Source organism: Lepus europaeus, chromosome 1 (genome assembly GCF_033115175.1).
Source record: "Lepus europaeus isolate LE1 chromosome 1, mLepTim1.pri, whole genome shotgun sequence".
Taxonomy (NCBI): Eukaryota; Metazoa; Chordata; class Mammalia; order Lagomorpha; family Leporidae; genus Lepus; species Lepus europaeus.
Window position 1 is genome coordinate 82,114,939 of NC_084827.1, and position 26,750 is coordinate 82,141,688.

Consider the following 26,750-nt stretch of genomic DNA (forward strand, 5'->3'; position numbering starts at 1 on the left):
AATTTTTTCAATAAAAAGCATTGAGAAAGCTTAGGAAGAAATATAAATATTTCACTTTATAAAATTCTGTATTAAATCCTAATACCTGATTTCTACTACATAGAACAACTTCATAAAAGTAAAATATACAATTTTTCCTCTATATTTATATTTTCCTAAAAGCATTTTACATAGTTTTAACCAGTGTGGTTTTATTTTTGTTGCTAATATATAACTTGCTGAAATAGCAATTATCTTGTCCTATAGCTTTTTTTTTGATTTTCGCAACACAATTTTTTTCTGTGATTCTCCAACCCAAACTACATACACACACACACTCACACACACATATGAGGAACAAATATGAACACTGTAAATATATTGTATAGTATTTTGTTCTTTGAAGAAAGAATTGGGATATGATTTGTTACTTAAGATTATTTTTATTCAAGCAAAATATAAGAAAAATAATATTTTTCTAAATGTGGTACCAAGCTGGTAAAGGCTGGATATATATGTGGTCATTATCCATTCATTTACTTATTTGCTTAAATATTATATTGAGAGACCTTTATAATCAACATTTTATGATTATGATTTTGAATCTACACCACAGGGAAATAACCTACAAAAATAGCAGAAATAAATATAAATACAGATTTCTAAATTTGGATCTGTATATGCACCAAATAAAAATTAAACTAGTCTGGACTTCTACTATAGCAAGAAAAATTCTACTGTATTTTAAAAGCCTATTTAAAAACAGTTTTTGATGCAATCTATCACCAATCTTTCTGAGGATAAAAGTCAAAATACAAGTTTCTTAAATACTTTTCAGTTTTTTGTAGATTAATGAATTTATGCCTTGTATCATACTGAATGATATCTCATGTCTGATTATTCTCTTTAATTAAATTTAAAACAATTAAAAACAGGAATTATTCCTTATTCATAATTGCAACCTGGAATATCATGCTTAGATTCATTGAGCTTAAACATGTTCCCCAATTGAAGTGATGGAGTGACCAACACTAGAAATATTTAAATCATTAAAAGTTTCATTCCCATGTAATATACATTTGCTTACTATTGGAAAATTTGATTTGGTTGCTGAAGTAATATATGGTTGCCAACTAGGACAATGTACTATTAATTGAGAAAGGATTCTGTTTGGGAGAAAGTACACATTCAGCATATTTTGGACATATTTCATATAGGTGCTATTTAGAGATGTCAGAATGGGAGATATAGGTTTCCTTGTTGTTGGCATTCATTATGAATTTGTGAACAATTTGTGAAATTGTGAAAATGAAGAACAGCACCTTTACAATCTATCCCTCCTCCAGGTTTTTCACCACCTAAACAATTGCTGATTCTGGCCAGTCTTTCTTTCTACATCTCTGTCTCAACCCTCACTGTTTTGTTCCTATTACAAATGCTACTGTTTAAAAGGAATTCCAAGGGGCACCCTATTTCAACTCAGTTGTGCTTCTCTCATATAGCTGTCATACTGCTATCGATTGTGTTCCTAAATCATGAATTTAAAAACGTTACTCTTAGTTTCAAAACTTTCCACTTCCTGTCATCATCAAAACAAATGTAAACATCACATGGAAAATTGCTGTATATTTCCAATCTCATTTCCTACCACCTTCTTTAATAGGCTATCTACTCCAGTCTTAATGAACTCATCACTTCTCAAACCCGTCTCTAACTGGGCTGACTCCAGACAATGGCTTATACCATCACTTCAGAGGACAGTAACTATCAACTGCACACTTCACATGCTAGGCACCAACTCTATTCACTTGCATGTTCTATTCAGCCTTTAAAATTTAACTCCGAATTGAGAGCCTCAATGAATTTTTGAGGAGCATGTGTTTCATTCTATTTTAGTTAAACGTATGTATATGTCTGGGTATACCATATGCACCAGGTTAGAAGCTCCTTCAGAGCAATTTTTATTTTACATATTTTATTTATCTACTTGGTAGTTTCTCAATATTTTTAGTAAATAAATAAATTCATAATTATTTTATTAATTCTTCAGTTAGTTATGAAGCTTTAGACAAAGCATACCTTGGAATTGAGTAATTACTAGGCTATTTTATTACAGAAAACAGTTATTCACTCCTGCAAATAAATATTACAGTTTAAAAAAAAAATGCAAGAGAGGGGCTGGTGCTCTGGCACAGCAGGTTAAGCTGTCACCTGCAGAGCTGTCATCCCATATGGGCACCGATTAGAGTCCCTGCCACTCCACTTCCAATTCAGATCCACATATTAATGCACCTGGGAAAGCAGTGGAAGATGGCTCAAGTTCTTGGGCCCCTGCACATATGTGGGAAATCTGGAAGAAGCTCTTGACTCATGGCTTCAGACTAGCCTAGCTATAGCTGTTGAGGCTATCTGGGGAGTGAAGCAGCTGATGAAAGATCTCTCTTTCTCTCTCTGCCTTTGCCTCTCATTCTCTGTAAACCCACCTTTCAAGTAAAATAAATAAATTCTTAAAAAATGAAAGCAAATCCAGTTTTTGTGCTGAAATTATTGTTCTTAGAAGTAAATTACGGCCAGCACTGTGGCTCACTTCGCTAATCCTCTGTCTGCAGCACCGGCACCCTGGGTTCTAGTCCCAGTTAGGGTGCCAGATTCTGTCCCCATTGCTCCTCTTCCATTCCAGCTCTCTGCTGTGGCCCGGGAAGGCAGTGGAGGATGGCCCAAGTGCTTGGGCCCTGCACCCGCATGGGAGACCAGGTGGAAGCACCTGGCTCCTGGCTTCAAATTGGGGCAGCGCGCCGGCCGTAGCAGCCATTTGCAGGGTGAACCAACAGAAAGAAGACCTTTCTCTCTCTCTCTCGCTCTTTTACTGTCTAACTCTGCCTGTCAAAAAAAAAAAAAAAGTAAATTATGTGATTTTAAATGGAGTTTTCTGAACTAAAGCTTCTTTGTATTGATTATGTCTCCAACTATTATTGAATCGACTAAATTCACATAGTTCCATTTCTTTTTCTGTTGCTTTGTAATCCATTTTGCATAGAAAAGTAAAATTAGCTTTTTTAACATGTAAAATTTAATTGTATGACTTCTCTATTTTACCCTTACACTGAGAGGAAACTAAAAAACTCTCACTATGGCTGGCAAGGGCATACTTGCCCTGCCAATCCCACCTTCAGTTGCATTTCACTTTTGCTGACTACGATCCTGTCCCACTTTTTTTATTTGAATTCCTCTGAGATCTTTGTACTATTTGAGATCTTCAAATGTTCCATCTACTTCATCTAATGTAAGTTTTCTATATTCCGTGGCTGGTTATTTCTCTACAAGCAGGTCTCAACTGAACTGATGTCTCCTTAACTTCTCTCAGCAACTTGGTTTAAGTAAATGTCTACTGTTCATCACCATAATACCAACTGTTTATTTGCCTCCAACAATTGGTCTGTTGATATCCAGTTATTTATTTGTCCATTGGAACTTATTTTCTGTTATACCTTCCTCCTTACAGATGAGACAGAAGGTGCCTCTTGAGGGCTAGGCTATATCTGTTTTGTTAATCATCCTGTTCAAAGTACAGAGCTCCAGCACAGCATATTGTTAGGAGAACCGTGTGTGGGGGTGTGTTTATATATATACATATATATATATGCATTTTAATTTAGGATTGGTGCATAATAGTAATATTCTATTTGAAAACTGTGTAAAGGAAGATGCAAAAGTGTTATTCTATATATCAAGGAAGGCTAACACAGGGTCAGCTGATACACAGAGAGGAATACACAGATTGTATTAATGAAAAGAAAACAATGAATATCAGTTAGAATTGCCTCCAAAAGTATCAATGATGTAGATGCTGACTAGTGTAAATTGCACACTTGTCTGCTAGGGAAGTGTTGACAGGGATCCTTGACTCTGATGAGGGAGATGGAACTAGTGGTCTTTAATTTCCTTCTAAATCATAGGGTTCTACGATTTTTACATTTATGACTTCTATCTTTGCACAACAAATATTCTTTAAGGCTATTGGAAAACATTTTTCTCTAACAGAATGTTGAGAAGAAAAATGCTGTTTGGAGACTAATTTGGAACTTCTTGTTTCAAGTAGATTTGGGTAATGTGCAATAACCATTTTCTCTTAAAACTAAAATTGTCTTGGTTTAAAGGTCAGATGGATGGTTTAGCTTAAAACCCTGGAATAGAAAAGATAATTATATAATTCACACATAGAGTCACTGAAATTATGCCTTACAAAAAATATATACAATGAGTTCATCCATTGCTTAAGAAGAAGTGCTCTGTATTTGGAGCTACTCTGCACAAAAACAATTCTAGGAATGCATTTGGGTATCTCAGTTTATAAGGGATTCATGTACCTCCTGTTCAATTAAATACAGTTTGTGTGTGTGCAGTAAATTATAAAGGATATTCACTTTGTGATGCTATTTTGAAACAATGACATCACAGAAGCACAGAGAGAAAACACACATATAATTTAAGAATGGAATGCTGGTAGGAATGTCTGAATTTCTTTGACTTTCCTATAAATACAGTTCTGTTTAATTAATACCTCTGAATAAAAATCAAATGCAAATATGTTACCAGGAATTCTACACAGCATTCCATCTCCAAACCAGTAGCACAGACTACAGGATGAAGTTCTTACATGGAAGCTACAGTTGTGTCTAAAATTATGTGATTATTATCCTGAACTAAAAAAAAAAAAAGACTTCCTGGGTTTAGATTTATACCCAATCTCTTACTAATTTAATGATACTTTGCAAATCAGTTACCAGTTTCTTCTTTATAAAAATAATGGATGAGAATAGCATCTAATTCAAAGGATTGCTGTGAGGGTTATAAAATATAAGCATAGTAACCTATTGAACCAAATGTCTAGTACTCAATAAATGCACAAAATATTTACTAGTTTTTGAATACATTAAATATCAACAGTTTAAAAATCGATTCCCTGATTGAACTGAATTGTTTATATTGGGGTCAGGATGTTTAACATAGAGAATTACAATACTTGTCTGAAAAAAAAAACTATCCTTTATACTAATAATCTATTTCAGTTCAACATATCTTGGCATTTTGTCCACATTGTCTAGGGGAGGAAATCATTATATCAGTAGCTTTTTCCTATTAGATCATTCATGTATGAATTCACATATACATGGAATTTAAAGAAAACATACTACTAGTAAATACATAAAAGCCAAATATATCCATAATCATTTTCCTCATCCAAAGGCAATAAATCATACAAACCCATTCACTGGATCCACCACAATTCCTCTGGGATGGGACATTTCTCCCTCCAAAAGAGTCTTCCGACTCTGAGAAGCCTTTTCCAGCCTGGCCACATTAATGGTTTTCCTATGACCATCATTTGTCCAGTAAAGGTTGTTTCCAATCCAATCCACAGCAATGCCCTCAACATTATCCAAGTCTATAAAAAATAAAATTGGTATTATTATAGTGAAATGAATATCCACTAATGAATATTTTATTTAATACAGAAAGGAATGAACACCAATCCATGAATTCTACATGGTATAACTTTTGAAACTATCACTATTTGATAGACTATTTTTCAATTTTATATCAAATAACCAAATGAGATTTTATATGAATGGCAGGTCCTCTTTGTTCATGTACATTTCTCTGTTATACACAACTACTGACATGTTAATTATAATGCTTACTTTAAAGAAAGGAAACAGGAAAGTATAACTAATGTGAACAGAAAAGGACGGATATAAAGGAAAAATACAATAACATAGACTATTCAGAAGAAATATCTATTAGTACTATGCCTGCATGTTCAAATCTATAACATGTAATCTGAGCAATCAAAATAATATGAATATCCTCTTGTGAAGAGATGAACAGGACCAACTGGAGCACACATTTGAGCACACAATAAAAGCCAGAACAGGCTTTTATTATAGAACTGTATGATCAGCAACCCTCAAAACAATCACTGAAACACTCCTGTGTATTTTAGACTTACAGTGAAAAGAACCCAATTACAACAACTCCAGTAAGAGACACACAATGATAAATCAAAAATATTATAAACACACGATCTTAGGAATTCACCTAATTCAGACCCTTTATTTCACAAAAAGGGAAACTAATACTTCAAAGTGAAAGCATTTCCTTATAGACTATTACCAATCAATTCGGATAGAAATCCAAGATACATGACCCCTATTGAGAGACCTTCAACACCAGACCGCCTGCACAGTCAGTTTCTGCAACATTCTCTCTTCATTTTTTTTTTTTTTGCCATTTTGTAAACTATGTCGCAAACTGCCCACAACATCAGATAGTCCCATTTTTCTATTGCATGATAAATTATTGTAAACTCTTAGAAAGAAGTATCTCTCTCCTTTCCTCCTAGGTATGAGATACAGAGCTAGAACGTAACAGACAAAACAACAGATAGTAACACATAACAGCTGCATGTTCACAGACTCCTGGGAAGTCTGCAACACACTGCCTCAAATGGAGATATTATTAATATTCACAATTATTATATTCTTTAATCATGGGTATTCTCTCTCTGGAAAAAAAAATTCCTTTATGACCATTTCTGTTAATCAACACATGCCCTGATGCAGGATGACTAATACAAAGTGTGATTTGATATAACTGAAAATCCCATTAGTGAATCAGATATGTCCTCAATTTCACTTGGCTATCTGCTTCATTACCATCCAATATGAGTAATTTTCACAGGTTAATTGTGCCTACGCTTAGAAAAAAAAGTTTAATTTTGTCTTTACTTTATTGGCACTTAATTTTACTGAGCACTTTTCTGTTTTAGCATAATGGGAAAAGAGTAGCTGTTTACTTTTTTCTTTTCCATTTATCATCATCTGTAGCTGGTTTTTAGCTTGTTAGTTGGTTTTCAAAAATTATATTACATTTTAAATTCACTCCAGCATGGAAAATTTCATATAGCATAACTCTCATTTAAAAATTTTTTTTTCCTTTGATATCTGACTTGAGACTTATTTTTACATATGAAGCAGTTGCAGTTACTAGCTGGATAGAAAGTTTATTTCTGATGCTTGGGTAAGGCAACTCAGTCATTCTGATTGCTAATTTCTAACATCTGTAAAGTGAAGATAATAATAGCATCCACACCATAGGGTGATGATAAGGAGTAAATTAGCCACTAAATGGAAAACACAGCATACTGTATGGACTATAGTAACATCTCAATACATGTTAGTTTTATTAATTTAAAAGCCTAACCTGCTTTACATAATTTCTAGCTGATTTCCTCATGTATACTACTTGATAAGAACATACCTTAAATTTTGCTCTTTGAAAATGCATCTTCTGTAATATTTCCTTGCATTTTACCAGCAGTTCACTTTAACTAGAAAAGGTATGTGCATAGCCATTCATGAATAAATAGTACGAATAGCAAGGAATTGAATTCTAACAAGCAGAATTTGGAAGGATCCTGTCTCCAGCTGGTTTTGAAAAACTAAATGCTTGAATACTGTAGATAAAGTAGTGATCTGGGTTGCCAGTTCTGGCACCACACTGAGTAGAATCTGCCACTCATACATAACTAAGCAAGTTACTTGCCCTTTCTCCAATTTCCTGATCTTCAAGACAGGTAAAATGATAGCAAGTAAATACATCTGAAGTTTTTAAAATATTGTCTGACTCATAGAAAATGCTATAAAATTTGCCACTATTATTATTCTCTCTAGTAGTCAATTAAGATGATAAAAAATAAATTAGCCTACAGTGTTTTTTAATTTTGTATTGTTTGAGTTTTTTTCTGTTGTAGAGAAAATGAGGTTGAGCATATATATATATATATATTTTAAGATTTCTTTTATTGGCCGGTGCCACGGGTCACTAGGCTAATCCTCCATCTTGCAGCGCCAGCACACTGGGTTCTAGTCCCGGTCAGGGCGCCGGATTCTGTCCCGGTTGCCCCTCTTCCAGGCCAGCTCTCTGCTATGGCCCGGGAAGGCAGTGGAGGATGGCCCAAGTGCTTGGGCCCTGTACCCGCATGGGAGACCAGGAGAGGCACCTGGCTCCTGGCTTCGGATCAGCGTGGTGTGCCGGCCGCAGCGGCCATTGCAGGGTGAACCAACGGAAAAAGACCTTTCTCTCTGTCTCTCTCTCTCACTGTCCACTCTGCCTGTCAAAAACAAACAAACAAACAAAAGATTTATTTTATTTACTTAAGAGGCTGAGTGACAGAGAGAGAAAAAGAGCTCTTCCACCCACTGGTTCACTACCTAAATATCTGCAACAGTTGGGCCTCCATCAGGCCAAAGTCAGGAACCAGGAACTCTATCCAAGTCTCCCACAAGTGTGGCAGGGGTTCAATTACTTGGCCATTTCCATTGCCTTCCCAGGCACATTATCAGGGAGCTGAATAAAAAGTAGAGCAGCCAGGACTCAAAGAAGGGCATACATGGGATGCAAGCATTGCAGGTGGCAGCTTAATCCTCTGTGCTGGCCCCCTACACAAAATTTTAAAATAAGCAAACTCATAAAAGTATCTATATACTGGGGCCAGTGCTGTGGTGCAGCAGGTTAAAGCCCTGGCCTGAAGCACTGGCATCCCATATGGGTGCTGGTTCTAGTCCTGGCTGTTCCACTTCCAATCCAGCTCTCTGCAATGGTCTGAGATAGCAGTAGAAGATGGCCCACATCCTTAGGCCCTTGCACCTGCATGGGAGAGCTGGAAGAAGTTCCTGGTTCCTGGCTTCAGATTAGCACAACTCCAGCTATTGCGGCCAACTGGGAAGTGAACCAGCGGATGGAAGACCTCTCTCTCTGTCTCTACTTCTCTCTGTAACTCTTTCAAGTAAATAAAATAAATCTTTTTTTAAAAAAGTATCTATATACAAACAGAATCATTTTAACTCTCTGCACTAGGGCAGAGAAGAATTTTCTCTTGTAGGATAAAGCCTAAATAATCAACTAATCCCTTTCACAACAAATATATGTTTTATAAGGGAAGCACCCTGCTTCCATACTATTTAGTCTGCTTTTAATTGACTTATAACTTAGATGAAACTCTAAGACATACAAAGAATTAGTCATATATATATATATATTTGATTTTTAATCAGATGAATCTGACTGAGGCCTGCTTTAGACTGACCATTAAATCTCTATGAGCAAAATTTCTTTAACTTTTGATCAGAGACACATGAAGTGTTATGGCCTTCAGATTCCAAACAAATGTAAGTGAGCACAGAGATTCTGAGTACTAGCTCCAGAAAGCACATGACTATTCAGATAAAAGAAACATGTTCAATCAAGAAAAATTTATTGAAAATGATCTCTTTGTATAAAACTTGCACATGCTAAACCTATATTCACTACTGTTTATTATTATTATTGCATAACTAATAGCAAAGAGAGGAAAATTTGTTTTTAAAAATCTGGTCAATATCTTCTCTAGCCTTCACAAAATATCATTTTTTGTGTCAATAAGCAAAAATTCAATATGTTTTCACTACTTCAATAAAAGCAAAATCCCATAGCTAATTGTTTCTTGTATTTTTGAGATTGATTATTCTATATATTCCATGCTAACTCAAGAAATTGAGTATTTCTTTTATATACTTTAGATACAAAGTAGAATTTATACACTCTGAATACTAAGATTAATATGTTAGTGTGCTCAATTTATTAAAATGCCCACAATATTTTTCCTCTGCAAATGTTACTCTAGTAGTTTAAGAATAACAAGTATATGGAATAACATATGAATAATACATTAAATAAATAAATGAATACATATACCAAGCTCTGCTTGATAATAAATTACATGTCTCATTCAAGCAAAGAATTCTTTTTAAATTTTTTTCTTTTTTAATTTTTATAAATTTTTAAAATTTTATCTGTTATAAAAGTTACATATATTTCATATATACAGAATTTTTCCTTTTTAAATTATTTCCTCTTTGATTTTTTAATTTTTAAATTTTTAAAAATTTTATCTAAGTTATCTAAGTTTTATATATTTCACATACACAGATTTAGGAACATAGTAACACTAGCAAAGAATTCTTGAATACTATTTGCCAGCAAGAGCTACTTCACATTAAAGAAATGAAGATTAATGATAGGTACTAATATTTATATAAAGTAAAAAGAATAACATTGTGTATTTTGAAGTAGTAAAGCAAATCAGGAAGTTATTTAAATGAATTTAAAACCTTGGGTTAGACCAAGTAGACAGTAGTTTTGGGGCCAGCACTGTAAATAAAAGCAAATCAATAAAGACAATAGTGGATAAAGCCACCACCTGCAGTGCAGGCATACATTATAGGCACTGGTTCAAATTCTGGCTGCTTCACTTCCAATCCAGCTCTCTGCTGTGACCTGAGAGAATAGTAGTAGATGGCCCAAGTCCTTGGGTCCCTGCACCCGCGTGGGAGACCCAGAAGAAGCTCCTGGCTCCTGGCTTCAGATAGGCACAGTTCCTGCCATTGCGGCCATCTAGAGAATGAACCAGTGGATGGAAGACCTCTCTCTGCCCTTGCCTCTGCCTCTCTGTAATTCTGCCTTTCAAATAAATAAATAAATCTTTCTTTAAAGAAAAAGACAGTTTTGTATAAAAAAAAGTAAGAAAGAAAAATAGGAACACATTTCTGGAACAAAAACTTCAATTCAGGTCAGATTTCTAGGTATCACACATTCACAGGAAACAGGGAATTAGGATAAAGTTTTATATTTGTAAAGTAGAATCTCCTACTTTTAAAAATGGACCAAGATGCAAAACAATAAGGTTGAGAATGTGAGCAGTGACTTTAGTTTTGTTGAGATGCATAAGCTGCAGTTACAGAGTGATCAATCAGCTCTGATGCCTTACAACAGAGTTTGATCATAAGGAATAATTTAAAGATATATTTAAAAATTGCCATTTCAAACATATACTGACTATATTTTGCTGCTTAAACCAAGGCTGTCTATACTTACTATGGACCTTAGTTTCCTAACCTAAAATAGAACAGTGTGTCCAGGAGTAAGGAATATGATAATAGGCCTTAAGTGACTAGATTTCCAGCTGCATGTAGATACGCCCACATGTCCACCTGTGCCAGAGATGCTTTGCCTGATCACAAACCAGCACTTGGTAAACTATCTGCCTTCTATCCTTGTAATCTAATTAAGAGTTTTGTTTGTACATTTCAATATGGCCTGAGGCATCACAGTTTATATTTATCTGATATAAGTGGACCATATTTTAATTAACATTACAACAAAAAATTTGTGTCCTGAATTTACTAATGCATGGGTTTTGAAAAGTCTTTGGTCACAAGTTAAAGTTTTCTACTGCACCTGTCCCTAATCCCTGATGAAAAGTTTAGGTTGATGTCTTCATCTCTGTTTTCATTCCAAGTTTCTCTTTACTTATTAGGTCAGGCATGGTGAATACACACAAGTTACTTTCAATCAGAACAAAATATCATGCTGCTGTACCTGTAACGAGCATGTAGGGTTCTTATTTTCCAGAAGAAATCATGTTAAAACATGATGGTGTCCTTGGATTACCAAAAGCATATTGTCAGTTTCAGTGGGTAAAGGGATACAGATCACTTTAACCAATTGAGATTTATTTTTATCTTAATACAATGAATACATATAAGAGTAAAAATAGTGTTATAGCATGAATCATAGCCAAAAAAAAAGTATTCTGACCTGAAAATGAATGTAGGAGGTGTCAAGAGTGGGTAAAACTGAGATCTTACAGTACTTTCAAGCTTAGAAGCTTGGCCAGTTTGTTTCATGGATGCTGGCAGAAAACAATAAACTTGTGAGCATATATAAAGGATTTCTTTACTCAAGGAACAAAAAGCAGCATGGCCATTAACATATTGGTGTTAGTTTCTTTTACTCCAAAGCCACACATGAGTAACTAGGAGGGGCCCATTATGAAGCCTTTATATTCCCTGGGTGGCACTGTAGGAGAAGCATCCTGAGGTTAGGGAACACAAATCTATTATAATGGGTAGTAGCAGCCCTGCTGCTTTCACTCTATCTTCCAAGACCCTTTGCTTGATAAATATTCTTGAAAATTCACTTCATAATAAAAAGGGTACAGGTGCCTCACTTAAAAGTATGCAGAAGTGTGAGGGATCTATGCAGAATTGTCTCCAATGATCCTGATAAGATACAACTAAGTAGACTTTGTGGAGACAGAGCAAAGAAGTTGGGGTGTTAATGTGAACATTAAATGAGAATTAATTTCTGGATTCTAGGCTCTTTATCTCATGGGAATTCTTTATTGACTTATATAACTATAAGTTCAAGCATATGTTTAAGTTAGTTATGTGTGATGGCTAATTTTATACATCAATTCAGGTCAGAAATAAAACACAGATCTTTGGTCAAACATGTCTTAAAGTTTCCATGCAGGTATTTTTATATGATATTAACATTTAAATTAGAGGACTTTGAACAAAAAACAAACTCTCCACAATGCAAGTTGGCCACATCCAATCCTTTGTAGGCTTTAAGACAAAACAGACTTGAGATTATCTGAAAAAGAGGAAATTCTGCCTCTGGACAGCCTTTGGAGTTGGGATGTAATATTAACCTTTCACAGAGCTCCAATCTGCCTGCCTACCCTGCAAATTTTGGATCCCCAGTCTTGACAACTGCATGGAATAATTCCTTAAAATAAAATACATATAAATAAATATATACATAATTAAATAAATAGTATAATATATATAGAAAAGAAGTGATAGAATATATATGTAAACATTAAAAGGTTTGCTTTATTTATCTGAAAGAGTTACAGAGAAAGATAGAGGTAGAGAGAGAGAGAGGTCTAGCACCTGCTTGTTAACCCCCCCAAATGGCCACCATGGCCAGACCTGAGCAGATCTGAAGCCAGAAGCAAGAAGCAAGAAGCTACTTCTGGGCTTCCCACATGGGTATAAGGGCCCAAGGAGTAGGACCATCCTCCCCTATTTTCCTAGGTGCATTAGCAGGGAGCTGGGTTGGAAGTGGGGCCAGTCCAGGGCTTTAACTGGCTGTGCCACAGCACTGGCTTCTATCAGTTCTGTTTCTCTGGAGAATACTGGCTAATACATCATACGTCTCTGATCTGGAAATGATTTTTCTTAATGGTCAGGGGAGGAGGGTACCCTTTACATCCTTTTCAGATGAAACACTGCAATGCATATATTAGGGAGAACAAAGTAGCTTCCAATTTAAGAATGTCCCTAGAAATACACAACAGGTATATAGCTCATTTTGGAAAATTCCAATAATTTTTTATAATGAGTCCTTATTATGAATGGACAGAAAAAAATAATTTCCATTAATATTCTTTTACTACTGAATTCTGTCTATTTACTAAAAGAGAATAGAGCTAAAATTGCTTCAACCTCTTGAATGGAAAATATCACAGCTATTCTTGGATATTTTTAGTCTTATGAAGTAGGTGATAATTTATAAAAATAAAACACTTTGGAATCTATTTCATCAATAGAAAATTACTCAATCTCTTTCATATTAGAAAAAAAGTAACTTTGCTAGTAGTCACTTGAGCAATTTAATTTCACAGAAAGTGACTTTTTATTAGCTGTATTTTCTAATATGTTTCATGTTTTTGCACTTGGTCATTTAAACATTCAAATACTAGCATCATTGTAATTGACAATTTCCAATGAACTTTTAAAAGAAAACAACACCTATAATAGAGAGGCATTCTATTTAGTGCAAGATACTGATGATTAAATTCCAAGTTGAGCTTAACAGCTACAGGTTGTGAATGTTCATTATATTTATAATTACCATGGGAATTAACAAATGTATCTTCCCATGTGATGATCCTCATGGACCTGCCTACAAACTTCAGTTAAGAAAAACTATACTTATTTCAGACCCTCATAAATAATCAGAGAGAAAATCAACAGACAAAATATATGCAAGGGTTACAAGTAAATGTGGTAAAGAAAGTCAAGTATTAGTAATAATAATCATTTATCTAGCAAATCTTTCCTAAATATCTAAGAAAATAGACATGTTATCAGCCTCCTTGATACACAAGTAGCTTTGAAAAATGAAGCCATTAATCTGAGGCAAACTAGGCAGGAACCGAGTTATACATTTCTTTTAACAATAAAAGTGGCTAAAGAACAATGTGGCTCAAATTCTATGTTCTACAAAAATTAAACAAAGACCCAATAGTTAGATGACTTACAATGATACCTATGTTTAATTAGTAGTTATAAGTCTTGAAATTTGATTCATATTCAATATGCCCACCCTTTTTAATATCCAACTTTGAAATGTGGAATTGTAAAGGAAAAATGATAAACTAAAGCAGGAGGAAAAGAAACACAACATAAACAATGTTAGTGGGTTAAGAGAAAAGAGGCATGGGTGAGGGGGAGGAAGTTGAGAGTGACTGATGCTTTTGTACTGATTCTCCAAAGATAACATGGCTGGGGTCAGAATTGTGGCACAGCAAATAAAGCTGTTGCCTGTGACACTAGTATCTCATATAGGCATGGGTTCATGTCCCAGGTGCTCCAATTCCCTGCTCATGGTCTAGGAAAAGCAGCAGAGGGTAGCCAGAGTACTTGAGCCCCTGCCACACATGTGAGAGACCTTGATAAAACTCCTAGTTTCAGTGTGTTCCAGCCCTGGCCAATGGGGCCATCTGGGAAGTGATTCAGCAGAAGGAAGATCGATCTCTCTCTATATTTTGTTTCTCCCCTTCTCTGCAACTCTGACTTTCAACTAAAACAAATAAATCTTTTTTTAAAAAAAGTAAAATAAAGCATTTTAACATGCACAAAAATACTATGACTATTGGAAGTTTGCACATTTTCTTTATTGCTTAACTTCTTATAAATAGATTAAACTTGAGCCTCAACGTCTTCAAATGAAAATGTGAATTATAATCAGCTCTGTCCATTCCAAGAATAAAAAAGAGAATAATAAATAGATTAATGCCTAACACATAAGGAGATTCTCAAGAAGTGGTCACTATTATTTTCTTATTAAACATAGTTGATGGCTAACAATTCAGAGATGAAACAAATGTGCCTATGAAGATAAGTGAAATGTTGAGGTGAAACTGAAGGAAAAACAGAGGAAACGTTACAGTATACATGTGACTGAGAGGTCATAGTGACTAAATCGATTCAATAAAAGCCTTTAGCTAATAGTATAGTATCAATGTTATCTGATTATGATAGTGACCACGTAGTTATTTAAGATGTTTTGGAAAACTATATGATACTGCAATGAACCAAAAGTTTAGATTTTCCTCAAAGTCATATGTTACAACCCTAATTCCAATATGATGGCATGAGAAAGTGGGGCTTTGGGGATGTAACAAAGTAATCAAAGTGGAAGCTCATGAATGGGGCTAGTGCCCTCCAAAGATAAGGCTCTCTAATCCCCTTTTCCTCCTGTGAGGATGCTAGAAGTGGCAGGCTGCAATGGAGGAGAGGCCCCTAAAGATAATCCAACCATAAAGGTATCCTGAACTCTGAATTCCAATCTGTAAAACAGAGAGAAACATTTTCTGACTCTATAAATCACTTAGCTTATGTTACTTTATGGTGGCAACTTGAATGGTGAAGACAGAGAGATAGACAGAAATTCTCTGTACCATTTTGCAACTGGCAAATAAACATAGTTCAAAATGAATCTTTGAATGTATAATAAACTAATCAATGAATGCTTTAAAAATACATTCCTTTTAATATGTAGAAGATGCCGAAGGCTAGAGGTAGTATTATAAAATTAAAAGAGGAGATAATTAAATATTGATACTGATGCTATATCTTATAACAATTTTGATCTATGATTATAGATATACTTATATTGGAGCCTTGTTTCATGAGTGTTGGGAGAAGTTTCCCCATGGGCCTTCAGTGTCCCTATACATACCTTGCTTACACATTCTTGCTACACAAGTTTGCCAAACTGCAAGCTTGTCCAACTTCTGATACTTAACAATTTCTATTGGTAGTCACATAGACAACTTAATAAGTTGGCGGGACAGCCGGGTAACCTCTGTTCAATCGCTTACTCTACAGGGGAGAGGACTAGAGACTCCTGCTTGCTACAATATTGGCTGCTTGCCGGAAAAGTGCTCAACCTTACGTCCTGGAGTCCTTAGCTCTGGCACTTTGTAGTCAGCATCGACCGGGTCATATAATGTTTCTCTGTGACACTTAAGGACAGGGAATCGATCAACTACATGAGACAGTGCAACGACATGGAGACTCACGCTGTTTGTTGTGCTGTGAGCAATAACCTGTTGTAAGTTTCATTTTTCAACTCCCTGGATGGATGCAGTGGTAGCAGGTTGCACCCTGCCATCCTCTAAGACAGGATTTCTCACCATAGGCACTATGGACTTTTGGACCTGAAAATTCTTAGTTGCTGAGGCCTGTCTTGCGCATTGTGTGATGTTAGGCAGCAGCAGTGTCTATCTACCAGGCTCTCCTAGTACCTCCTCTCCACTTACAGCAACCAAAAGTGAATCTAGAAATAACCAAAAGTCCACACAGAAACGCAAAGTATAAAAATACTGTTTCAGTACTAGTTATAGCATCACTTCGCTTTAGACGACACATTAGGGACAGATCCCACATGGGGTGTAAGTACACAGTGACTCCTGTTGCTGATTTAACAATTTGACACTCCTGTTCATGGCGTCAGTAATCTCCCTCGGCTCTAGTCATGAGTTGCCAGGGCTATGGAAGCCTTTAGAGTTCGCTGACTTCGATCTTATTCCGATAGGGTCATAGTCAAAGTGGAAGTTCTCTCCTCCCTTCGGAGAAGGGTACCTCCTTCTTTGATGGCCCCGTTCTTTCCACTGGGATCTCACTCACAGAGATCATTCATTTAGGTCTTTTTTTTTTTTTTCCATGATATCTTGGCTTTCCATGCCTGCTATACTCTCATGGGCTCTTCAGCCAGATCTGAATGCCTTGAGGGCTGATTCTGAGGCCAGAGTGTTGTTTAGGACATCTGCCATCCTATGAGTCTGCTGTGTATCCCACTTCCCATGTTGGATCTTTCTCTCCCTTTTTGATTCTATCAGTTAGTATTAGCAGATACTTGTCTTGTTTGTGTGATCTCTTTGACTCTTAGACCTATCAGAACTATCAATTGTGAGCTGAAATTGATCACTTGGACTAGTGCGATGGCATTGGTACATGCCACCTTGGTGGGATTGTGTTGGAATCCCCTGGCACATTTCTAACTCCACCATTTGCGGCCAGTCCGATTGAGCATGTTCCAAATTGTTCGTCTCCTCCCTCTCTTTTTCCACTCTTAGATTTAACAGGGATCACTTTTCAGTTAAAATTTAAACACCTAAGAATAATTGTGTGTTAATTACTGAGTTCAACCAATAGTACTAGAACAACAACAACAACAACAAATACTAAAAAGGATAAAGTATTACATTGTACATCTAAAGTCAGGACAGGAGCTGATCTGTCCCTAATGTGTCGTCTAAAGCGAAGTGATGCTATAACTAGTACTGAAACAGTATTTTTATACTTTGCGTTTCTGTGTGGGCACAAACTGATGAGGTCTTTACTAATTATATACTGAATTGATCTTCTGTATATAAAGAGAATTGGAAATGAAAAAAAAAAAAAACAACCTGGTGTTAAAATGGAAATGGCATAGAAAATTAATTAATTTGAAAAAAAAATTATGTAGGATCTCTGTCTTTAATGTGCTGTACATTGCTATTTAATGCTATAATTAGTAATCCAATGGTAGTTTTTTCACTTTGTGTTGCTATATGGGCAAAATGTTGAAATCTTTACCTAATATATACTAAACTGATCTTCTGTATACAAAGAGAATTGAAAATGAATCTTTACATGAATGGAAGGGGAAAGGGAGCGGGAAGGGGGAGGATTGCGGGCGGGAGGGAAGTTATGGGAGGGGGGAAGCCATTGTAACCCATGGGCTATACTTTGGAAATTTATATTCATTAAATAAAAGTTAAAAAAAAATTAAAAAAAAAAAAAGAAATAACCAAAAGTCGACAAGACAAAATTTCCCCAGCTCTGTGAAGCTTGACTTGTACCTTAAAAATCGAGTGACATTTCTCAGACATTTTAGCCCATTTTGATTCCTCCAAATATAAATTGTCCTACCTTCAAATGACAAAGTTCCTTGCAATATTTTTGGCAGGATTATATAAAGATACTAAACTGGGGGGAGTACTTTGGTACAGGATATTGCAACCCTGGTATCCCATAATGGAACAGCAGTTCAATCTGGCCTGTGATAGATATCATATGCTAGCTTGCTATTTAAATCTAGGAAATATATGTAACTTCAATTAAAATATCTTCAATAGAAGAGTTTAGAGGTATCTCCCTCCTCTTTTTAACCACATATGAAACTGTGTTTTCAAAATACTCTCCTAGGATTTCCAGATACTGTCTGTGATTTTCACTGTGTATCTCCAGGACTCAGACATTTGCCCATAAACAACATTTTCTTAATAAATGTAGGCGGTATGAATGAATATGTAAGTGAATGACTCATCATCTCCTCAAGGAAATTCTAATTTTCCCTCAACTAACATATAAGACTTTCCAAAGTTATTTCTCACCAACTTCCTTGTGAGTCCTATGATCTAAACACTTGAGCTCTCTTTTACTTTTACTAAAAAGAAACACAAACTTTGTGTCAGAGAGAAAATTGCTTCTTTACTTTCCAGCCAACTTTCATTTTAGTCTTAATAATAATTTTAAAAACAAGGCTTCATCTTCTTTGGATCTTATGAATGTAAAATGAAATAGCATGTACAAGGCATTTAGCAACATCATGATTTAATAAATATTAGCAATGTTAGCTTATTTTCCTCTTCCCAAATGCATATCTTACTTCTCCATTGCCCTGCTACTTTTACCTTCTGATTTCTCAATTTTACTATATCTTTTCATTTTCTAAATTCGCCACTTGCCGTAAGACTAACAGAATATTCAACTTCTATGCAAATCTTCTCGTATACTCTCTATAAAATTAATCTCTTTTAAACTCCCTTAGTATTGTATCTACATCTAATCACTGACATCATTTAACAATTTTTAAGTTTATTCAAGTATGGGCATGCCAACTTTTCCATTTCTCTCTACAGATTAGAGGGCAAGATAGAAGAATAATTTATGTATGTAACGCCTAGTACAGGCCAGCATTAAATGCTTGACCAATATTGGTAAAATAAAAGAAAAATCCGTGAAAGAGTGCAAACACTACAAACATGCTTAAAGGAAAGAATTAACAGGGAATTGAGATGGTGTTCCCTTTGAGACTAGCCTGTCAGTTCAGAATACCAGTGAACCAGTGAATACTCTACTTCAATATGATTATCATTTCAATGACAAATACCTAGAATATAAATTAAGTCTTTAGTTTAACTCCAAGCTTCTTAAAATATTCATATATTTAGGACTATAAAAACAATATCTATAATTCACATTTTCATTTCATTTATTATAACTACCACCTACAAATCAAATGAGGTTGACAGAAAAATCACACATAAGAGCATACCCAGTTTTTCACGTAGAGGCATACTACTTAATGAGGCTAAAGATATATCATATCCCACTGTTTGAAATATGTCAGCACTGCTCTCAGCACCATCAAAAGTAAAGTATGGAGATATTTTTCATTTAAATGAACACTATGTATGATGAAAATATCACCACTTGGAAAGTGTTATGCAATATAAGAAGTCAACAAAATAAAATATTTCCTTCCTAATATTGAAGGTATTAGGAATTTTGAATATTAGCAGTGTAGTGATGTAAATTACATGTTATATAGAATAATTAATACTCTACAGAGCACCAGCTCTTAATTCAAAGAGTAGGAGGGATGGGGAAATCTTGGATATTATTCTGAAGGAAAAGTCAATATCAGGGTTACAGTAATGATTCCAAGGGCAGTCTCAAAAATGACTTCATTAGAAATAGTTTAGTCTTTCCACAGTTAGATTGCACTTTGTTTAAAACAAGTTATTTGTTATGTAATTCTTTCTAGACCACACTTTTTTAAGTGTCTACAGTATTTTAACAGCCATCTTTTATCTCACCTAGAGTACAGTTCTTAAAAATCCTGGAATACCCGTTTCCCATCTCTAATCTTCGGTGGCCTGAACTACAAGTCTATAGTCACAGGCATGTTCTGTAGTAGTTTTTCTAAGGTAGACAATGCCCATGAGGAAAATTATATTCTCACTTTAAAACTTTCTTTCCCTTTGGTCTGAAAGGGAGGTTTTTTCTACTTACTGTATACTTCGCTGATGGCAAAGTGAATCTAGCTATGAGATTATTATTTAAGTTCTTATTTTGGCTATGCTATTGCAGAAAAATATTAGCCATCTCTTTTATAAGGTCTAAAGATTAAATTGTGCATCCTACAGATTCCTTCATAATAGAATTAGTTTCCTACCTTGAAGAGAATAGAGAAATGAAAGAACAAGTTGGGCTTCGAATAGAGAAATGAGGGAGCAAGTCCTAGATCGCTTGCTGACAATAGCAATATCACATGAATACTTAGCAAACCGTTTCAACCATTAGATAACAACTTAAGAAAACATTTACCAGAAGGTCCAATGCCTTCTATAAATTTTAAGAATCATGTATTTGAAAACACCTCTTAAATATCTAACATGGTGTAGTTTGTTTAGCCAGTAAACTTAAGCACAACCATCTAAAATGTTTTTAGTTTCTTTCTACCAACAAGTCTAAAACATATGATACACAGATTCAGGTCCCACAAATTAAAATGTATCTTTGATTGATTTTAGCAGCTTAAATTTATGGACAATCTTATCTATAAGCCATTTAAAATAAAACTCTTAATAAAATTTCCCCATGTGGACATACAATATGTACACACATATAATATAGCATAATAGACCAATATAGCAATTTTAATAATAGTTTTTAAAATCTTTAACTCTTTTTGTAGATTGCCAATTGATTTGAATTGCTTTTTCTTTTTAGTAACCTCAGTTAACCATACTTTCACTCAGTTGGTACTGTTAATACATTATTGGCTTCATCTGTTTACAGAGCCATCCCAAAGTACTGAATACAATAAAAGTGGCTGGAAAAAGTCCATAGGAACCTATAGGAGGACAGCTAAACACAGAACCAACAACGCTTTAGTTTTATGAGCAGCAGATCATATATAACTGTGGATGACAATCCTCTGGTCTGCTTTAACACAAACCAGGAGGAAAAGAAAGCTCGGCATCAGAAGCAATGGGTGGCAGGCCTATTAATGGCTGATCTGTACAGTGATCTGCCCTCAAGGAGACCCAACAGGCCAGTCCACTGCAGTGGCTTTCAATGTGGTAAGCCTGGGCTTCAGCAGAAGTCAGCTTGTGAAGAGCCCTGGCAGCTCTGCCAAGAGTTGGATCACTGGAAATGGACCTGCCCTGGAGTCGAAGGATGCCCAGGTCAGAGCCACAGATCTTATTGGCTCTAAGCTGAAAAGCCCTTCACTCAGCCCAACTTCCAAAGTGACCACTGCAGCTGAGGGGATGGTCAAGTAGGGTCAGCAACATTGCAGGCAGAACTGTAAATTTCTTGTTAGAGATGCCCCCTGCCTTTACCTGGCCAGCTCTCCTCCCAGGCCAGCCAAGTAATGAAAGTCAACAGAGTGCCTTCCCCTAGGAGGTTCACACCTCCCTTAGGATATACCCCATGTGAAGAGATAGATAGGTCTGGGCCTCTAAATTTACAAGGCCTAAAGCCCACCAGATTATTATCAAGCCCCTTCTATCAGGTTCTATTTGCCTCTCAATCAGAAGACTTCATTGTAGCTTAGACAGCACCTTTCTTAGCTCCTCTAATAATGACTCTGTCCTTTGTTCTAGGCCCTGTCTAGTGCACTTGGGCCTCATTCCTTTGTAATCATAACCTCTACTCTACCACCAATGGCTCTACTCCCAACCTGTGTGTACTGATGGTCCTCTTCCCCACTTAATGCTGTATAATTGTTCAAACCTGGTAAATGCCACTCTTAGGATCATTGGTTACTATCCTCACTCTGTCTTTTATGACCTTGTCTAATTATGATCAGAGTCGGCAAACTTGGAAGGCTTCCATAGCCTTGGCAACTCATGACGACAGCCTAGGATGGTTACTGGCGCCATAAACTAGAGTGTCAATTTGTTGGGTCAACAACAGGAGCCACTGTGCACTTGCTCCTTATGTGGGATCTCTGTCCTTAATGTGCTGTACATTGTGATTTAATGCTATAACTAGTACTCAATCAGTATGTTTCACTTTGTGTTTCTATGTGGGTGCAAACTGTTGAAATCTTTATACTAAATTGATCTTCTGTATATAAAGAGAATTGAAAATGAATCTTGATGCAAATGGAAGGGGAGAGGGAGCGGGAGAGGGGAGGGTTGCGGGTGGGAGGGAAGTTATGGGGGGGGGGAAGCCATTGTAATCCATAAGCTGTACACTGGAAATTTATATTCATTAAATAAAAGTTAAAAAAAAAAAAAGAAATCTAGAGCAAGGCTCCGGGAGACCCGCAGGCCCTTGTCTTGCTTCCGAAAAGCCCCGGGGGCTCTCTTAGGGGCTCCAACCGCCTTCTGGTCTCCTCTCCCGTTAGAGCCTCCCAGAGCACGTCTCCACCACCTCCAGTTTCCGGGACCAGCCCACACCGGGTCTGTGGTCATCTCATCACTGCAGGCTCACCATGACCGCCCGGTTCGGCAGAGTGACTCCACTGCGGTCTGGTCTGTTTGCACCTGCGGGCCGCCTACACCTACCTCTCTCTGGGCTTCTACATCCATCTCGCCGCTGTGGCCTGCAGGGCCTGGGTCACTTCTTCCGCGAGCTGGCTGAGGCAGCCGCCGAGCGAGTGTCTCTTCAAGCTGCAAAGCCCTGCTGCGGCCGCGCCCTCTTCCAGGACGTGCGGAAACCATCTCCACGGTGAGGGGGGCAAAACCCTAAAAGCTGCCTTGGCCCTGGAGAAGAACCTCAACCAGGCCTTCTTGGCTCTTCACGCTCTGGGTTCCGCCCACCCAGACGCTTATCTTTATGACTTCCGGGAGAACCACTTCCAGGATGAGGAGGTGAAACTCCTTCAGAAGATGGGCTGCACCTGACCAACATCCGCCGCCATCTGGCCGCCCCGGGCTGAGCTGGGAGTGTCTCTTCAAAGGCTCACTCCCAAGCTTCCAGAGCCCGGCAGCCTGGTATTAGGGTTTCCGTCTGACCTCTCCTTCCAGCCAATAGGCAGCTTGTTAACAGCCCTGGAGCCCTCTCCCAAACCTTGGACCAAAAAGAAACAGAAGTTTTTTGCTGCAGGAAAAAAAAAAAAAAGAAAGGGAGGGAGGGAGGAAGGAAGGAAGGAAAATCTAAGCAGCTTTCCTTGACTTTTTCCTGCTATGATTGTATGCTTAACCACAGAGCTTCCTGAAACAAAAGTAGTTTTGAAATCTGCAACTGTAAGCCGGCGCCTTGGCTCATCAGGCTAATCCTCCTCCTGCGGCGCTGGCCCCGGGGTTCTAGTCCCGGTCGGGGTGCCGGATTCTGTCCTGGTTGCCCTCCTTCCAGGCCAGCTCTCTGCTGTGGCCAGGGAGTGCAGTGGAGGATGGCCCAAGTGCTTGGGCCCTGCACCCCATGGGAGACCAGGAGGAAGCGCCTGGCTCCTGGCTTCGGATCAGCGAGATGCGCCGGCCGCAGCGGCCATTGGAGGGTGAACCAACCGCAAAAGAAGACCTTTCTCTCTGCCCCCCTCTCTCTCTCTCTCACTGTCCACTCTGTCAAAAATGCAACTATGATTTTGGAGTCTTAAGCTCTATAAAGTTATATAATTTAATATAAAACTAATTTTAACTATAAAATTTTATAATTTTATAAGCAACTGATATATAATAAACATAATCCTGTGTGAAAAAAAAAATCCTGGAATAAAGGTGAAAACTTATTAAGAAAGCTGTTTCTTCTTCATCAGTTTAACTGTTCATATAAATCTGGACTTCACAGTTGTTCCAGAATGTAAATCTTTCAGAACTTATTTTAGAAATGATATAAAAACATAGTCAATAGGAGGACTATTATAACATAAATTGGGATTTAGGGATATTAATTACAATTCTGTTGCTAGCTATCCATTAGACTTTGGGCAAACGATATATTCTTTAAGTATTCATATAATTTTTCTATGCAAAATTAATATATTCCAGTCATTTGCATATTATGTACCTAATATGTACTAACTGCTGTACAGACATGAATCCTTCAATCCTCAGAATAACAAAGAAAAAAGTACCCCATCAAGCCAGTACTTGAAGAGGTTCATAGCCCACCCAAGGTTCCACATTCAATTATGGAGAATTCCAGCTCAGACATTTCGACTCCCACACCCACCCATTTAACCTCTGAACTATTTTATATATTTTAAGGTCACTTCTATTTCTAAATTTCTATAATTAATTCAGCTGTGATCATCCCCAACCTATGCTAGTTGACATGACTAAGAAATTTATTATGAAGTACTGGAAAGTGTAAGACACTGGGTATTCTGAGATCAAACAAGCAAGTACAAACTCCAGCATTATGTGTAATCAATAGGGCTATCAGTGTGCATCTCTTAACTCCTACAAGTCCCAGGTCCAGTATCTCCTATATTCAAGGGTTAGCTTGGGACTCATTTATTTTTATATGAACTGTAAGGTACACACTAGAAGCTTAGTAAATGCCACTGTTGCTATATAATAAATATCCTGTCAACCAGACAAGATTTAAATGGGTTTAAAATATAATTTTAATGGTAAGACCGTAATATATATATATATTTTTTTCTTGAAGGAACTATAAATAATGGCACATATACATGAACTTATATAAATATAATAGACACATATCATATGAGGGAATAAAAATTTCATCAAATTACAGAATTAAAAAACATCATTTGTTTATCTCAGATTAATGATATTGTTTCTCTTCAAATCTTTAAATTTCAAAAAGTATATATTTTAATATTATTTATTTGCAAGGCAAAGAGATACAGACTATAGACAGAGACATATGGCCAGAAAGGTCTCAGCCACTGGTTTACTTCCCAAGGACAACAACAGCTGGGAGCATGTGGGACCTGAATTTGGGAACTCAACCTGGATTTCCCATGGAGAAGCAGAAACCCAAATACTTAAGCCACCACATGACCACACAGGATCTGCATCAGCAGCAGATTGGAATCAGGAATCAGAGGAGGGGATCAAAGTCAAGTACTAGGATATGAGATGCAAGAATCTTACCCAGTTTAACCTTGAGACTAAACTTAAACTGCTTACCCCTGAACATCTCGATTCAGTATTTTACCAATAAAATGTAAAAATAATGCTAATTATCGGACAAAATTTAATGTTTCCCTTTTGCCATAGATGAACTTTATAATCTTCAAGGCAGTTTTAAATCAAATGTTAATTGGCCAACATTATTAACTATGCAGAGGTTATAAAAAATGAGTCCTAAAGTTATTTTCTAACAGCTAGCTATCACTGAAAATAGACAGATGTTCATGATCATTTAAAAGACTAATTGAAGTACAATAATCAAACAATAATATGTTTATTTAGAAAAAATTCTAATATAATATTAAATGAGAAATTCAACTGTTTGAAGACAGGCAAGAGATAACCAGAAAAACCAAGCTAACCTAGAGTAATATCCATCAAAGAGGTAAGGCAAAAATGTAAGACTCCTTTTTCAAAAGAAATCATCCATATTTGAAGTAACCAGTTTATATTAATGTCATAGCCAGTGCTGCGCCAGGAGCCAGATGCTTCCTCCTGGTCTCCCATGTGGGTTCAGGGGCCTAAGCACCTGGGCCATCCTCCACTGCCTTCCCAGGCCGCAGCAGAGAGCTGGACTGGAAGAGGAGCGACCAGGACTAGAACCCAGTGCCCACATGGGATGCTGGCACCACAGGCATAGGATTAACCAAGTAAGCCATGGCTCCAGCCCCAGAAACATTTTTTTTTTTTAAAGATTTATCTTATTTATTTGAAAGAGTTAGAGAGGCAGAGACAGGGAGAGAGAGAGAGGTTTTCCATCCACTGGTTTATTCCCCAGATGGCTGCAACGCTGGAGCTATGCCAATCCAAAGCTAGGAGCCAGGAGCTTCCTCCAGGTCCCCCACATGGGTACAGGAGCCCAAGGAGTTGGGCCATCCTCTACTGCTTTCCCAGGCCAGAGCTGAGAGTTGGATCAGAAGAGGAGCAGCCGGGACTAGAACCGGTGCCCATATGGGATGCTGACACTTCAGGCCAGGGTTTTAATCCACTGCGCCACAGCACCGGCCCTGAGAAACATTTTCTTATGTTCTCACTGATATTACCTATTACCAAAGTTTTTAATCTGATGAATGTAGTAAAAATGATTTTATTATGTTAATTTACGTTTTGATGATTAGTATAATGTTGAGTACCTCTTTATTTGTCTAATTAGGAAATTTGTATTTGTCTTCTGAATTGCTATAACATATCAAGGGATTTCTGACACTGTTTACTTTTATTTGATAATTGATTTCTCCTCTTACATATTTTATGACTATTTTTGTCTAAGTTATAAGTTATCCTATGTGTTTTCACTTGCTTATAATGTCCTTTCTCATATAGGAGTGTTTCTTAAAATTATAATGGTTGTATACACTTTTTTTGTGTCTCTGTGTTTATGTATATTTTATTTAACAAATTCTGGGTTTTAACTTTTTTTTTTTTT

The 26,750-nt window shown here is 36.6% G+C and overlaps 1 protein-coding gene across 1 annotated transcript in view; it reads right to left on the minus strand.

Annotated features, from left to right (window-relative positions):
- LRP1B (LDL receptor related protein 1B) overlaps nucleotides 1-26,750 on the minus strand; it is a 2,136,850-nt gene that overhangs the window by 922,842 nt on the left and 1,187,258 nt on the right. Inside the window, exon 12 of the mRNA XM_062186250.1 lies at nucleotides 5,245-5,425. Coding sequence (XP_062042234.1) covers nucleotides 5,245-5,425 — 181 coding nt within the window. The remainder of the gene's footprint in view (nucleotides 1-5,244; nucleotides 5,426-26,750) is intronic.